The following is a 17053-nucleotide window of genomic DNA, read 5'->3' on the forward strand; positions in this document are numbered from 1 at the left end:
AGAACAGCTGTGATTTGAACCACTTCTGTTACTTCCTGAACATTGAATTGGGCTTCACAGTGCTCACACCTCCTGATTCATTCGGTCACTGTTTATCAATTGCCAAGATTGATGAGGCATTTTTGAAATATGTGACTGTACTTCATTCCATTTCTCTGAAAAGATTAACGTGAATATCTGAGGAATGAGAGACCGTTGGTCATGTTACATCAATAGCCATCTGATATCTTGAAGCTTATTATTATTCCAGCTTTTGTAGCCTTTCTTCTTCCAATGCTCTTTAATCATTTCCATTGATCGGTTAGTTCTGTAATAACTTTCAGAAAGGATAAACAGTAAAGGTCATTGCGATGATGTCTCAGCACTTCGACCAGTGACACCCTAGACAGGCTTGTCATCCAATCAGGAAATTGGATTTTGGCTTGCATTAAGTACTTGATTGAATGGTTTAATTTTGGACTTTGAACAAAGCTTTAGGTTGTGGATATTGCATGTGCAGGCACTGTTTGCTGACATATCTAACACAGAGTCAAAGGACAAAGGAGGCATTTCAACCCACAGTCCCTATTCTGGCTGTGGAAAGTGCTATCTTATCAGTCCCATTCTCTGTGTAATTTCCCCTTTCAATTATTGACTCTGCTCATTTGAGGAAGATTGAGACCAATACATTCAAAATCACAAATCACTGCCCTGAATCGTTTCTCCTTTCTCCCTGTAGAGAGGGCAGAAGTGGAAGCCACGCCCAATAACCGTGATGTCAGTGGAGACAATTCCCCTTTTGAAGGTGATTTGCTTCCACCGTTCCTCCAGCTCACACAACATAAAGTAAATGTGGCTCAGCTGCCTGCTATTCCTGTGGTTGTGACCTTGAATCTACGGTTTCTGCCAGCGGGAATAGATTCTCCTTGTTTACTCCAGAAAAAAAACACACGAAAAAAATCAGGTGCATCAATGACTTAATTGCCGTTCGAACGGTGGGAGGAAACTGCAGCACCCGTGGAAGACCCACGCAGACACAAGGAGCATGTACAAACTCCTTACAGAACGTGCAGGATTTGAACCCAGGTGCTGATCACTGGCGCTATGCTAACCTGCCACCCATTAATACTCCTGTGAGGTGCCCACTGGAATTTTGGAAGGTAATAGTGCTATATAAATGCAAAATCCTTGCTGCTGTTTGTAGACTGATTGGCATTGGAGCTGGAAAGTCCAGTTGAGGATTTTGATCACTCTTCCCCAGTGAGGGTTGAATTTCCATTATTGCTTTGTGTAACTAACTGAAGGTTGGTGCGGACACGTTGGAGAGACCACAGATACTGGAATCTGGAGTAACAAATCAAGCTGCTGGAAGGACTCAATGTGACGAACAGCATCCATGAGAGAGGAAGAACAGTCGAGTCTTTCCAGTGCTGATGGGGAGGGGTGGGCTCCCGGCCCAAAGCGTTGAACATTCTATTCCCTCCCTCCCCCACCCCCGGATGCTGCCTGATCCACTGGGTCCCTCAGGTGGAGTGTTTTCGGCCAAGGGTGGTGAGGTTTGATGAGAATGGGCGAGGGGTGCAGTGATGGTTGGGCAGTTGAAGAAGGCAGGAAACCTGCACAGGCTGAGACCCTGAATGCGATATGGGTAACTGAGCCACACACCCTCGATCTGGCTGCCTTCATCCTACAGAAGGAAGTTCTCTCAGGCTGTGGCTGGAACACACATACATGTAGCAATTATAAAGAACTGACAACAATCCTTATTCACTCAGAATCGCCCTGGGTAATGAAAGCTCTGCAATCTAATATAGATTCTATCAATCAGTCCTCTGCACATCGGTAAGCCTCACTTTGTGGCTGGCTCTTGGTCCTCGGATGCAAATGAGTTTTGTGAAGCTCCATGGCTCAGCCGCCCTGGCTCTGCCCCCTCTCCATTTTCATCCACATCTCTCCCCACCCGCCGGCTCCCCCTCACTGCCTCCTCCAGTGCTTTCTGCTGCCGGTAGAAGTGGGAGAACTTATTGAAGATGATGGTGATGGGCAGAGCCACCACCAGGATGCCACCAAGGATGCAGCCCGAGGCAGCCAGCTTGCCAGCCACGGTGATGGGCACCACGTCCCCATAGCCAACCGTCGTCATGCTCACTGTGCCCCACCACCAGCAGGCCGGGATGGTGTCCAGCCCGACGTCCTCGTCCTTCTCGGCTGTGTACGCCATTCCGGAGAAGACGCACACCCCGACGCCCAGGTAGAGCAGAAGGATGCCCACCTCCCGGTAACTGTGCTGTAAGACAGATGTAAAACACCATCAGTATATGTTTTGGCCAACACAGTTAGTGCCATGCTATAAATTTAAAATTTATTAGACATACAGGCCCTTTCAGCCCACGAGCCCATGCTGCCCAATTATACCCAATTAGCCTACAACGTTTTGAAGGGCGGGAGGAAACCAGATCCCCTGGACGAAATCCACACAGACATGGGGAGAACATGCAAACTCCTTATAGACTTTCTAGGATTCAAACCCAGGTCGCTGGCACTCCAACAGCATTGAGCTAACAACTATGCTAACCATGCCACGTTGACTGGCAAGTGCCAGACAAAGGAAGAGAGGGACAAGAGAAACAAAAAGGCCAGATGGAAGGAAGATGAGGTCAGGATTGAACCTGGCACTGTGAGGCAGTGGCTCTGTCATGAAAAGTTAAGGGGTTCTCTCTCCACAGATGCCACCTGATTTGCTGAGTGTTTCCAGCACTTACTGTTTTATTTACCTGAGCCACCTCTGATTCAAGTATTAGTGTACTAAGCTCAAGACTCTACTGTAAATGTGGCATCACCAATATCCCTCTCCCAAAAAAATAACAAATTCTGTGACATGTTCATGACAATAAATTCTAATTCTGATTCCATTGCATGGAGACTTCCCAACTATGGTGATCCCGCCCCATTGCAATAAGGATTCTTTGTAAACCAAATTTGAATAGTTCCTTGATTCCTCACCAATAAAGAAACCACAAAGGAAAAGGTAATACTCTGATTGCGCGAGTGGAAATAATCCCTTCTGACCTTTAAGGTGGCTCCTAACGATCGTAGCCCTGTTGAGTGGCGTGCTAACTTGAGCACCCGGAAAATCCTCATCAGCCTGAGGATTTGGATCACCTTGCCCAGGTTCCCTAGATCCATGGAATGGCCAATGATCAGGTTCACCAACAGAGTTGCGTAAAACGGGAGCACAGATATGATGTCAATTATGTTGAGCGGGTTGAAGCAAAACCTCTTGACATTGGGGGTCAAGAGGAGCCGCGAGCAGACCTCCATTGAGAACCAGGCAATGCAAAAGTACTCCACGATCTGTAGCCTGGGGTCATCGATTTCCACCCCATGTTCATCAAACATCTGGTACCTGGGCATGCTGTGAATGCACATGGTGGCAATGGAGCCCAATACCACGCTGATGGACATGAAGCTAAAGAGTCTGCTTGGGATGGAGTAGCCAGGGTTCTCCAAGGTCAACCAGAGCTGTTTCCTGCAGTTGCCGTACTTCATCCCCTGAAATCTCAACAGATCCCGGTTGAAATTGGAGATGTCATCCGGGGAGGTGTCGATGCTGCTGAGCTCACTCTCATCATCCCAATTCTTGCGTCTGCTCTCAGTCTTGCGCTCATGGTACCGGTAGCTGCAGCAGGAGTCCAGGAAGAACTCATTGATGCCCCAGTACTCGATCTCCTGCGAGAATGAGAAGACGCAGAGTTCATCCATCATGTGCAGCTTCCCGGTTTGGTAGAAGTTGAGTAGATACGGGAAAAGTCCCGGGTGCCGGTCGAAGTAGAACTCTCTCTTCGAGACATCATAGTCATCACAGATCCGGAGGATGGACTCCTCCGAGTCACAGGCCAGTAACTGCCCGAGCCTGGTGTTGGGGAACTTGGAGAGGGTGTTGGAGCTCAACTTCTGCTTCAGTCCGCCGACATTCACATTGATAGCTTGATCCTCAAACTTCGGATCCCAGGTTCGGGATGTCTCGTTCACCATGGTAACCAGCAGTACAGATCTGTACTAACCTGGGAACAGATAAGGAGATGTGCTTGTACAGTAAATACCCGTTATGCAGAATTCAAGCAACCAGCAGACTTAAGCAAAAATCGCTGAAAATAAATAGGTAAGAATACAAAAAATTTAAATTGGCACCCCTAGCAGTAAGTTTGCCAATCATGCAACATGCAATCTCAAACAGCCTGAAAATTTACTTATCCGGCATCTACTAATCCCCATAGGTGCCAGATTCAGGGGATTTTACTGTACTAGACAGTGGAGATTAATGGGAACATTATGAGGTTCTGAGTCAGAAGGAGTATGAGAGTTCATTGTCATATACATAAGTACAATGTACAGACAAAAGGCAAAGGAGGAAAAACCCAACACCCAACCCCAACCCACCAATTTTCCCCGGCAACCGCTGCAACCGTGTCTGCCTGTCCCGCATCGGACTTGTCAGCCACAAACGAGCCTGCAGCTGACGTGGACATTTACCCCCTCCATAAATCTTCGTCCGCGAAGCCAAGCCAAAGAAGAAAACAGATGTACTGAAATTCTTACTTGCTGCAGCCACACAGGTGCATATGATACACCAACAATAGAATATATTAAATTAGCACAATGCAATGAGGCAGGAAACAAGATAATACATATAAAAATAGAGATGAACAAATAGTCACTTTCAGAATAAAAAATAATATTTCAATAGTACAGAGCAGAGCAGTTGTCCTGACATAGTTCATGATTAGGTTAGTAAAGGGAGGTCCAAACACAGGCAGAAGGGACATGCGTGGGTAGGATGTTTTAGTCAGTGTGGGCAGGTTGGGCCAAAGGGCCTGTTTCCACGCTGTAGAGCTCTATGATCACAAGGGTGGCACGGTAAGCATTGCAGTTAGTGCGATGCTAACTGGGGGTCAAATCCAATGCTGTCTGTAAGGAGTTTGTATGTTATCTCTCTGTCTGTGTGGGTTTCCTCTGGATGCTCAAGTTTCCTCCTTCCCTTCAAAACATTCAGGAGTTGTGTTAATTGGGGTATTTAGGGAGTATGGGATCGTGGGCCAAAAGGGCCTGTAACTCTGCTTTATGTCTAAATTTCAGATTCAGATTTCAGATATATTGTCAAAGTACATACGTGGAATCATATACAATCCTGAGATTCTTTTTCTTGTGGGCCAAGCAGAATTACCACTTATTGGTAGTACAAAAAAAACTATACAAAATGAACACATGTAAGCAAATAAAGAATTTTAAACAGATAGCAAAATGTAAATAAACTGACTGCAATGCAGAGAAATTTTTAAAAAAAATAGTGTACAAAAGTAGGAGTCCTTAATTGAGTTTGTTGTTGAGGAGTCCAATGGTGGAGGGGTAGCAGCTGTTCCTGAACCTGGTGGTGTGAGTCTTGTGGCGCGGATACCTCTTTCCTGATGGCAGCAGCGAGAATAGAGTGTGTCCAAGGTGGTGTGGATCCTTGATGATTGCTGCTGCTCTCAAACTGCAGTGTTCCCTGTAGAGGTTCTCAATGGTGGGAAGGGTTTTCCCTGTGATGTGTCCAGTATCTTTTGGAGATGGTGGACACAGCCCAGTGGAGGTCTTTTCTGTACTAGTGAAACGCCACGGTTTTTCTTGTGTGAAGTGAAACTGAGAATATTTTTTATCTATTTATCTTTTATATTTATACATATTACCCATTTCTATGTGGTCATGCATACTATGGAATTGTTTTTATTTTTGCAAAGTAACTGTTCAGCTGCAGAAAATAAGAATTTCAGGGCTCAAAAATTAAAATAGAAACTGTCCTGCCAGATAAATAAAGAAGAGGCTGAATTAAGGTTGTGGAACATTGTATTAATTTTTTAAAAAATCTTCCTTTGCCTTTTACGGTTTATTTAATATCTGCAGAAGGGGGGAAATACTTTATTTTTATTATATTATATGATATTATATTGTGTGAAAAGAAAATACCATATTGTTTGTATATATTTGCTTGATGAGTCTTTTAAAATAAAATATTCAAAAAATAAGAATTTTGGTGCATATGTACATTATATAATGTTTACAACAAAGGCCCCTACCATTTACAAAATAAATATTGGCCAGAAAAGCACCAAGATAGAACCAGAGGATACTTTACATTCACCTATGAGAGCAGACGAGGTCTTTGTTTTAGAGCTTATCCATCGAACCTGAGCTCCAACACTGCAGTACTCTCTCAGGGTTTCGCTGAACAGCTAGTCCAGATTTTCATGCTCAAATCTCTTGAAACCATAAATTTCAGTCTCAAGGGTCAGATTACCAACTATTCATCTATGTTTTATTCCTCCACTGTACTTTGGAGTACCAAGTTCCAAACTCATCCCAAATTCTTTGCTGGAATGATTTGTGGAGATTTCTGCTTCTGGCCCCTTCACCAAGTAATTTTTGAGGGTTTGAGGGAAAGATGGATTTAGTTCAAATTCAAGCTTATTATCACATGACTTGTCCTATAAGGATGTTGACCATGGCAGCAGACCAGCGAGGGGTTCAATGGCTGAAGGTCCCACACAGGCTCAAGACTGCTGGAGACTGGTCGTGGGAACCAGGTATCAGAACCAGAAGGTCCTGAGGGCAATATGGGCTCCCAAAGGGGCCTGGACGTTGAAGGCTTCCTGATTGTGTCAGAGGTTTGGATCCGGAGCTCGGGTTGCTGACGAATCGAACAAGAATCTATGTGACTACAGAGGCTGTGGGAGCGCTGGAGGTGAATCCAAGGACAATCAGTTCCTCTAAAGGGACTCTCTTTTGCTTCTTTTTCTCTTACTGTAAGGGGTGCTAATGACGACTCTATGTCTGACTTACAAAAGGAAATGTTGTGTAATATTACATTTTACTGTTTTATTACATGACAATAAAAGAATCTTGATCTTGATTTATCAAGTAAAAACACAGAGACATGTTGAAGGAACTCAGCCGGTCTCACAGTGTCGATAGCAGATAAAGATATCTTTGCTTCCTTTGGATGCTGTGAAACCGGCTGAGCTCCTCCAACAATTTTGTGTGTTTTTACTACAATCTCAGTGTCTGTAAACTTCTGTTTTTCACTTGATATATCAAGCTACAGTAAGAAAGTTTGTTTAGCCTGCAGTCCAGCCAGACATTCCCTTACATAGTATAACAAATAAGACACTGCAGAAGTGTGGAGTTACAGAGAAAGGCAGCCCGGAGAGTGATCACAGGTAACTTATTCATCTTATTGAACAGCAGAGTAGACTTGAGGAACTAAAATCTCCTCTCCTACATGATGACTAACCAACCTGCAGAGAATTCAGGAGACATTTTCTTATTTAAAGAGGAGCTAGAACCATAAGATGTAGGAGCAGAAGTAGGCTACTGGGCCTGTCAAGTCCACCCTGCCATTCCATTATGAGCTGATCCCTTTCCCCCATAACCTTTGATACACTGATAGTTTAGATATCCATCAATCTCTCCCTGAAATACACCCAATAATCTGACATTCGCAGCCGGCCATGGCAGCAAATTCCAGAGGATTACCACTCTCTAGCTAAAGAAAAATTTGTTTTAAATGGGTGCCCTTCAATCCTGAAGTTGTACTCTCCTGTTCTTGACCCCTCCCCCACCCCCACCATGGGAAACAACTTTGTCACATCTACTCTGACATCTCAACATTCAAAATGCTTCTATGAGGTTCCCCCCTCATTCTTGTGAACTCCAAGGAGTACAGTCCAAGAGCTATCAAATGCTCCTCATCTGCAAATCCCTTTGTTCCAGGAATCACGCTTGTGAATCTGGTCTGAAACCTCTCCAATCCCAGCACATCCTTTCTTAAATAAGGAGCCTAAAACTGTACACCGTACTCCAAGTGAGGCCTCATTATTGCTTTATATAAAGCCTCAACATCACTTCCTCGAGATGTGGGTAGTTGAGGCAGAGAAATATTTAAGGGGAACCTGGATAAACACACAAGGAAGCAGGAACAGAAGTACCTGCAGATATCACTCATTACATTGGGACTAAAATTTTGCCATTGCCCGAATATTGGGGTAATATACCCTGCTGTTCCATTCCCTGCATTATGAGCCTGCATAAGCTTGGAGAAAGCATCACTGACTACAAAGTCCTTCAATAAAAGGATGATAGAAGGCACGTTTCAAGGAGTCATTGATTTTAACAACACAGAGGTAGGTGACTTTTGTCCATGCCAGCCTTTTGACAGAGTATCAATTTATTCTTGCTTACACACACTCGTCCGACTCACAGGCGAGATATATTATTAGAAATAGAATATGCAGGAAATATTCAACAGACCACCCAGCATCTGTCATTTAACCTGAGCTGATGACTGTTCTCAGGATCCCCTGCTTTTATTTTCTTTTATTATTTATGCCATAGATGCTCTGTGGTTACCGTGACAGAGGTGCGCCAAAGAAAAGGTACAAGGACTGCCTAAAGAAATCTCTTGGTGCCTGCCACATTGACCACCGCCAGTGGGCTGATAACGCCTCAAACCGTGCATCTTGGCGCCTCACAGTTTGGCGGGCAGCAACCTCCTTTGAAGAAGACCGCAGAGCCCACCTCACTGACAAAAGGCAAAGGAGGAAAAACCCAACACCCAACCCCAACCAACCAATTTTCCCCTGCAACCACTGCAACCGTGTCTGCCTGTCCCGCATCGGACTTGTCAGCCACAAACGAGCCTGCAGCTGACGTGGACTTTTTACCCCCTCCATAAATCTTCGTCCGCGAAGCCAAGCCAAAGAAAGAAGAAAGAAAAAGAACTTAACGTGGTATGTGAGTGGGGAAAAAAAAAAGGTTGGGGTCCACTGATCTTGACGAAGGATTTATATGTACTATCTGTGAGTTTGCGATGTCACTGAGCTGGTTGGCAGTGTAAGCAGTGAGGGAGATTCCAAGATGCTGCAGGGTGACAGATGAGGAGTGGACAAATGTGCAGCATCTGTCCACCCAGCTTTCAACACCATCATTCCTTCAGTGCTGGTCAACAAGCTCCACAACCTGGGCCTCTGCACCCATCTCTGCAACTGGATCCTTGATTTCTTCATCAGAAGACCAGTCAGTACGGATCAGAGACAGTGACGATCCACCTCAAAGATGAGTGCTTAGCCCACTGCTCTACTCGCTCTATGCCCATGATGTGTAGCCAGGCACAATTCAAATGCCTTCTACAAATTTGCCGATGACACCATGGTCATCAGCAGAATCACAGAAGGCAATGAGGAAGGGTACAGGAGGGAGATACATCAACTAGTTGAGTGGAGCCCAACAACAACCTTGCACTCAACATTAGCAAAACCAAGGAGCTGATTGTGGAAATCAAGTGAACATAAACCAGTCCTCATCGAGGGTTCAGCAGTGGAAAGGGTAAGAGCTTCAAGTTCCTGGGTGTCAACATCTCTGAGGATCAGTCTTGGTGTCTCCATGTCAATGCAATCACTAAGAAGGCTCACCAGCGGCTATACTTTGTGAGGAATTTGAATAGATTTGGTACGAACTCTTCCAACTTTCTACAGGCTTACCATGGAGAGCGTTCTGATTAGTTATGTCTCTGTCTAGTACAGGACAATTTAAAAAAACTACAGAGAGTTGTGAACTTGGCCAGTACCATCACAGGCTTCACTCCATCATCTACAGAGGAAGTGTCTTAAGAAAACAGCCTCTATCCTCCAGGACCCCCACCACCCAGGCCATGCCCTCTTCACACAGCTCCCATCAGGAAGGAGGTACAGGAGCCTGAAGACGAACACCCAGCGGCAAAAGGACACCTTCTTTCCCTCCTCCATCAGATTTCTGGATGGACAATAAACCACAAACACTACCTCACTTCCTTGTATTTTTGCACTAATTTATTTATTTTTAAATGTAATTCTTTGGCAATATCTGCACTGTGAGGCTGCTACAAAACAACAAGTTTTGTGACTTGTTCATGACAAAAAATATCTGATTCTGAGATGTAGTTTAATGTAGATAAATGTGAGGTCATCCATTTTGGTGGCAAAAATAGGAAGGCAGAAAAGGGAGGTACAATGAGACCTGGTGCATCAGTCAGTGAAGTTTGGAATGCAGGTACAGAAGATGGTCTTTGTTGTGACAGGTTTTGAATATAGAAGCAGGAAGGTCTGACTACAGTTGTACAGGGCTTGGTGAAGCCACATCATGAGTTTAGATCTCTTCATCTAAGGAAGGGTTTTGTGCCCTTGAGAGGATACAGTGAAGGTTCACCAGACTGCAGGACAGATGGACGAAGAAGAACTGGACAGTCCAAGGTTACACTCTATGGAATTTGGGAGAATCAGACGTATAAAATTCAGACAGGACTAGACAGGTTAGACGCAGGAAGAATGTTCAAGACCAGAACAAAGGATTACCCTCTAATGATCAGGTCTGAGACGTGGAGAAACTTCTTCATTCAGAGAGTTGTGAACTTGTCATACTCCCTGCCACAAAATGTTATTGAAGGGATTTGGAATGTTAAAGGGATCGGGGGAATGGAGAGAAATCAGGGACTGAGGCCACGTTTATATTGAATGGGGGAGCAGCCTCAAATGGATGAATGGCCTGCTGCACCCATTTTCTATGTTTCTATTTCATATTTCCAGCATCTTCGGTAATTTGCTTTTGAATCTGCTTCCTTTATCGCTTTAGATCAAATTTGCGCAATGTGTAATATTGCTTGCTGGTCATTTTCAAAGAGATCTCAAACAACTGAAGTTTCTCCCTCTGTGTACAACTTCTCAGTTACTGAATCAAAATCCTTCATCAAAGTGAGTGCATTGACTAATTCTCCCCTTAACCTTAACCTAGACCAATTCCAAAGCACATTACTGTTTCTTTCCTGTAATAGACAGGATGGGACACCTCAAGATGAGTGAAATGTCTATCAGAGGAATATTTTGGCTTATTTTGTTTGCAGCTACAAAATGACAGAACTAGGAATCTTCTTCAATTAGAATAAGTGTCAATAACTGCTTGGACCTGAAGGTATTTTGTTTATCAGAGTAGTTCAGGTCAATGGGAGAGCTGCATTGCCAGATATAACTCATGACTTTGTACCAAGTACAGTACAGAAAGAAAGCACTGGTAGAATGGTACATGGAACCCAACTGTAGGTCAGAAATTAGGCCATTCAGAAAAGTTTAAAAGGGACCTGAGGGTCATCTTTTGCATATAGAGATTCCAGAGGGAGTGCTTGAGGCGGGAACAATTACAAGGCATTTAAACTTGGACCAAAGACAATCAGATACAGGAGCAGAAGTAGGCCATTTAGCCCATTGAGTCTGCTCTGCCATTCTATCATAAGCTGATCCATTCTCCTACTCAGCCCCACTCCCCTGCCTCCTCCCATAACCTTTGATACTCTGGCTATTCAGATAGTTATCAGTCTTTGCCTTAAATGCACCCAATAACCAGACAGCAACCCATGATAGCAAATTCCAGAGGTTCACCATTTTCTGGTTAAAGAAATTCCTCCATATCTCTGTTTTAAATGGGCACCTTCAATCCTGAAGTTGTGACCTCTTGTTGTAAATCTCTCCAGCCCCCAGCTTCTGTAGATTTCTTGTTTACCGTCAAGGTTTCGAGGGATATGGATTAAATGCAGGCAAATAGGACCAGTTCAGGTAGATAATTCTGCAAGGATGAGTTGGGCTGTAGAGTCTGTTTTCTGCTGTTTGGGTCCATGACTCTAGGAAACAATTCCTTTCCCCAATGAATTACTGTATCTAGAATGTACTGCCTGAAAGACTAATTCACCAGCAATGTTTAGAAGTGAATTAGATAAATATACAATGGGAAACCATCAGGAAAGCAAGGAGGAATAAATGAGGAATAAATGTGATGCTTGGTAGAACATTTTTTTATTTAAATAATTTAGACATATAGAACAGTAACAGGCCATTTCAGCCCACGAGTCCGTGCTGCTCAATTTACAGCCAATTAACCTACACTCCCCAGTATGTTTCGAACTATCCAGTAACTACAACTATGAATATTTATCCTTGCATATTTTTTTGAAACCACATTTTTTTGCATTAACTGCAACTGTGAATATTTATCTGTCATTTTATTTTTATTATCTATTTTTGACTCATGGCTCATTTACTGTATACAATTAGAATTGATACATCTGTGAGGCTGCTGCAAGTAAAAATGTTGGTTTATTGTACAGTACTAATTTTGACCACCGCCAGTGGGCTGATCTCGCCTCAAACCGTGCATCTTGGCGCCTCACAGTTCGGTGGGCAGCAACCTCCTTTGAAGAAGACCGCAGAGCCCACCTCACTGACAAAAGACAAAGGAGGAAAAACCCAACACCCAACCCCAACCCACCAATTTTCCCTTGCAACCGCTGCAACCGTGTCTGCCTGTCCCACATCGGACTTGTCAGCCACAAACGAGCCTGCAGCTGACGTGGACTTTTTACCCCCTCCATAAATCTTCGTCCGCGAAGCCAAGCCAAAGAAAGAATGTATGTGACAATAACCTCTCTTATCATATATTATCAAGGACTGAATAATTACACCATAGAATGAGTCTTTATCCAGAGATAAGCTTTAGAGCTTCAACAATTAAAATAGTAGCTCATTTTTGTAATCCCATCTATCGAATTATTGCAGTTAATTGGTGATGGCTACTGGTATCATTCAGCAGATTGCCTGGAAGAAGCCGCCGCTATAAGTTTCTTGGTGGGGACCTGATCGGACTGCGATGCTCAACTTTATAAACATCAATTCACATGCAATGATTTCTTCGATACTACTTTAGTATTCTGGGTGGGGTGAGAAGAGAGAAATGAGGAGAGAGGGAGGGAATATTACAACATGCAAAAATAAATGTTAATTAGACCAGCCCCACCCCCGTTTGAGAAGGAGAAGCAGAAGGTATGTCCCTTGGCAGCAGACCATTGAGGGGCTCTGAGGCTGAAGAACAAAGAGGCGGTGGGCTGTTGATGACTTGAGGCATGGTAACCACATAGAATGTGGGCTGCTGGCACCTGCAGTTGAAAGACTTACACCAGGTTGCAGATTGCTGGAGTCTGGCTTAAGACTGGCTGAAGGGGGTATCTGGTATTGGAACTGGGATGTCAAAGGGTAATGGAGTCTTCCTGATCGTGTCACGGCTTTGCATCTGGAGTGCTGCCTGGAGGCGAAGCCATGGACATTCAGTGGCTTTGGGGGGGGGGGGGGTGGGGGGGATTCTCCTTTGCTTCTTCTTCTCTATCTCTAAGGGGTGCTGGGCAATTTCTGCTGATGGTGAATCTTGGTCTGCCTCACAGAGAACTAAAGGAAATTTTGTGTAACAACACATTTCTTGTTTTATTACATCACAATAAAATAATCTTGAATCTTGAAAGTAGTTTACTTTTTTGGTCTTTCCCTCAGCCTCATTCTTCGCCCAAACCCTCAATGCTAATTAATTTCAGTCTCGATTTCTAAGCAGCCTAGCATTTGACTTGGGGTTAGGCCAGAGAAAAAAAGGATAGAAACAGATTAATGAAGGGAGAAGAGGCTAAGGAACAGAAAGGGTGGAGAAGAGAAGGGAGGAGGAGGAGGACGGGGTTAGAATGGGAGAGAGAGAAAACCAGAAAGTCAGCTGAACCATTGCACCTTGCCATTGATCCAAGCCACAGTGACAGAATGTGTGTGTGTAAGTGTGTTCTCACAAGGAATTAATGCCAAGAATGCAAAACGGAATTATTTCATCTGCCCTTCAAACAGCTGAAACTACACAGATGAGGGGATGAACTTAACTATTCAATCACTGGAGGGCAATTTCTCAGTTCTATCACTTCCTAGATCTGGGAGGAATGCTCATTGGCCCCAGTGATGGGAGAAATATTTGATTGTATGACACACCTCTAACACAGCAGTTCTTTGGGTAATAACCCAACCTCCAAATTATTTTCCAGGTTTATATTTCTAAGAGGCAAGAATGAAGGGGAGGAAACCCCATTGAGTGCATTATTTACATGTCTGACCTCAGCTGATTGCTCAGATCCTCACTGGTAATTATTTGCTCTTATCCCTTTCTCATTCTTTCCCTTCCCCCAGTCTCTCTTTCTTCCTGTCCATTCTCTCTCCCCCTTTTCTCCCCTTCCCCAGTCTCTCTCTCTCCCTCCCTCCTTACCTCAAATCCCTTCTCTCCCTTTTCATAAGCACAGAGTCACACAGCAAGGAAACAGGCTCTTTGGCCCAATTTTCTCATGCCATCCAAAATATTCCTCCCACACCACTCCCACCTGCCTGCTTCTGGCCCATATCCCTAAACCTATCACATCACTGTATCTGTCCAAAATTTACTTCAACATTGGAATGGTTGTCATCTCTCATCCCTTTCCCAGTCTCTCTTCCACTAGTCTCTCTTTTCTTCTACCCCACACTCCTCTTCCCTTCTCTATATCCCCTTCCCCCTCTCTTATCCTACCTTTCTCCCCTTCTCTTGTCTAACAGGTAAGAGATGGATACAGGAGGGAGGGAGGGAGGGTAGAAGTGATGGAAGAGAGGACAGCGGGAATCTCTCTGAGAGAAGGAAGGGAAGGGGTGGGGGAGCCTGAGGAAAGGAGGCAGAGGGATGAGGGAGAGAGATCAGGTCAGGGGGTCTTGGAGAAGGAACTTGGCTAAGTTGATATTGATGCCTTCTGGTTGGAGACTGCTGATCTTGTTCCTCCAATGAGTGGGCGGCTTCGAAAAGTACATTTTACTTCCTACAGATGCTGGTGAGTTTCTCCAGTAACTTTATGCTTTGCACTCGACCCCAGATTTCTTTAACTCCTTTTGAACATATCCGCCCATTTTAAGTATATAGGCCCTGCCTGAAATGTGTATTTAAAAGGAACTGGCCTCCCGCAGGGGGAAAATATAGTAAGGCACGGGGTGACAGGTGTCTGGAGTTTCATGGGGGAGCATATTTGAGACTAAACCTCTTCCAGGTGTTTGGAAAAGAGAAGGCGTAAAATACGAAAGTCAGCAAACACCATAACTGAAGTAAAAACACGATGCTGGAGAAACTCAGCAGGACGAACAGTGTATTTCATGGGGCAAAGATAAAGATACAGAACCAACGTCAAACCTTTCGGGCTTGAGCCTTGGAGAGGTGTTGGGCAACGGGCAGGAAAACACAGAAGCTCCGGTGGAGAGAGGCCCCAAATGTTGACAGACCTTCTCTCTTCACTGAGTCCCCCAGTTTCGCATGGTTAAGTAGATGGAAATGCCTTTCATAAATTAAATGGGAAACTGAAGTGTAGAGATGTGTAAGATCATACCTGCCGGAGAGAAGTCCTTCAATTTTCTCTTCCTCTCTCGCTCCGATCTTCTAATTGAACTCGGGGTTCTGGCGCGACCTTGACGCGCTCCTGCGCTCTTGCTCGCGGCTCAGACCATTCACCCTCTCTCCTGGAAGGAGTAGCCTCGGTTTTAGCCGATCCCCACTCCACGCTGCATCCTAACAACGTTCATTCAAGTTTCGTCAACCCCCGGGACTGTATTTAGGCGGAGAATGAGGCCGTTAATGGCCTTTCAGTGCCTGTGCCCCCCTCCCCTCCACTCCACTCCCAGTCTCAGTTTCTTTCGGGCAGGTGGAGATGTTACACTTGGATAAAGTTCAGTACAGGTCGCGCTGGAGTCTCGGGGCTAGCTGCGTACTTCTCTACGTGTGTCCCACCCCGCCGGCGTCCTAACCGCGCTGCGGGTGTTGCTGGATTGGAGATGGAACGGAGATGAAATGAGGAGTCTTCACTTGGTGAAGCCGGACAGCTGAGAATGTCCCGCAAGTCGTCGCATCGTCAGGGACCCGAGACAATTTGTACCTACACAGAGATGATGTAAAATAAATAATTCTGAAATATATCCACAATGTGTACGAGACCCAGAGATACGAGAGAGAGGGGTGGGGGGGGGGGGGTGGAGAGGAGGAGGAGAGAGAGAGAGAGAGAGAGAGGGAGAGAGAGAGAGGGGACCATGCACTGCACATCTGCTAAAAACAATGGAAAGGTAGCACCAGAAATATATATATTAAACTGTAACTCAAAATGTGTCATTTATGAAGCAAATTTGATTTAAACTACACCAAGCCCGCACACATTACATTGAGTCAAGAATTAATATTAGTAATGAAATGTTTAAACATTGGATCCATTTGAATCCACAATACCAACATATAATAAATCTACACACAGTCAAATCCTCTCTCTCTCCCCCACACATAATAGGAGGGGCAGAGAGTGATACACACACACGTTATATCTATATATGTGTGTGCCATTCTCTCTCTCTATTCCTCGTGTGGTGTGTATGTGTGAGCAAATGCACGTACATAACGACTATTCACATTTATGATAGAGTTAGTTATATGAATAAATAAAGTATATTTATACCTTTTCCCCCTAATTCAACTTCATGGCTTGGACCATCCAACTATCTCGATGAAAAGCAATGGATTTAGTTACGGTAGATTCTGATTGAAATTGTGCAGTAAGAGTCCCTGGAATCGGAATCCTGAAGGATGATAGAAGGGAAATTCCTTGCGGTTATCTTGGAGAAGGAGAGAGATTGGGAGCAGCGAAGCGAGTGGAATTAGCCAGGTTTGAGGAGAGTGAATCAGAGACCGGGTCCGTCCAAGGAAGATCACTGCTGGCAGCGGTGCCCCCAAACTGTAGCCGACCTCCGCGACCGTTTGAGCGACGTTAAAGGGAGTTCCCCGGGTCTGGGAACAATGCAGGGTGCAGGGACTGGCAGGGTTGAGACGTAATCCAGGGAGTAACATCAGATGTGATGGCACCGGTTGACGGACTGAGCGGAGGGCCACATGCAATCGTGCAGAATTCCCATCTGATCCCAGCGTCGCCCTGGATGGACTCTGGTTCTCTGGTCTTTATGTTGGGCAACTTTCAACATTGAACGGGGAGGGGGTGGGGGGGGGGGGGTTGGTCAGCAGGTCAAGGGTGGGATTTTGGTCTGGAAAAATTAAGGGGATTCCACATAAAGGGACAGCAGTCTGCTCGAAGGCGAGGGGAGATGAAAGAACG

At 44.9% G+C, this 17053-nt stretch overlaps 1 protein-coding gene across 1 annotated transcript; it reads right to left on the bottom strand.

The window, feature by feature from the left end:
* Positions 1–1481: 1481 nt before the first annotated feature.
* Positions 1482–4014, bottom strand: LOC138735853 (potassium voltage-gated channel subfamily S member 1). Its single transcript, XM_069884372.1, has 2 exons — positions 3049–4014; positions 1482–2266 (listed from the first exon to the last, which is right to left on the bottom strand). The coding sequence occupies exons 1-2, from the start codon at positions 4012–4014 to the stop codon at positions 1829–1831; spliced, it is 1404 nt and encodes a 467-aa protein (XP_069740473.1). The 3' UTR covers positions 1482–1828.
* Between the last annotated feature and the right edge of the window lie 13039 nt (positions 4015–17053).

Source organism: Narcine bancroftii, chromosome 6, assembly GCF_036971445.1.
Source record: "Narcine bancroftii isolate sNarBan1 chromosome 6, sNarBan1.hap1, whole genome shotgun sequence".
Lineage (NCBI taxonomy): Eukaryota > Metazoa > Chordata > Chondrichthyes > Torpediniformes > Narcinidae > Narcine > Narcine bancroftii.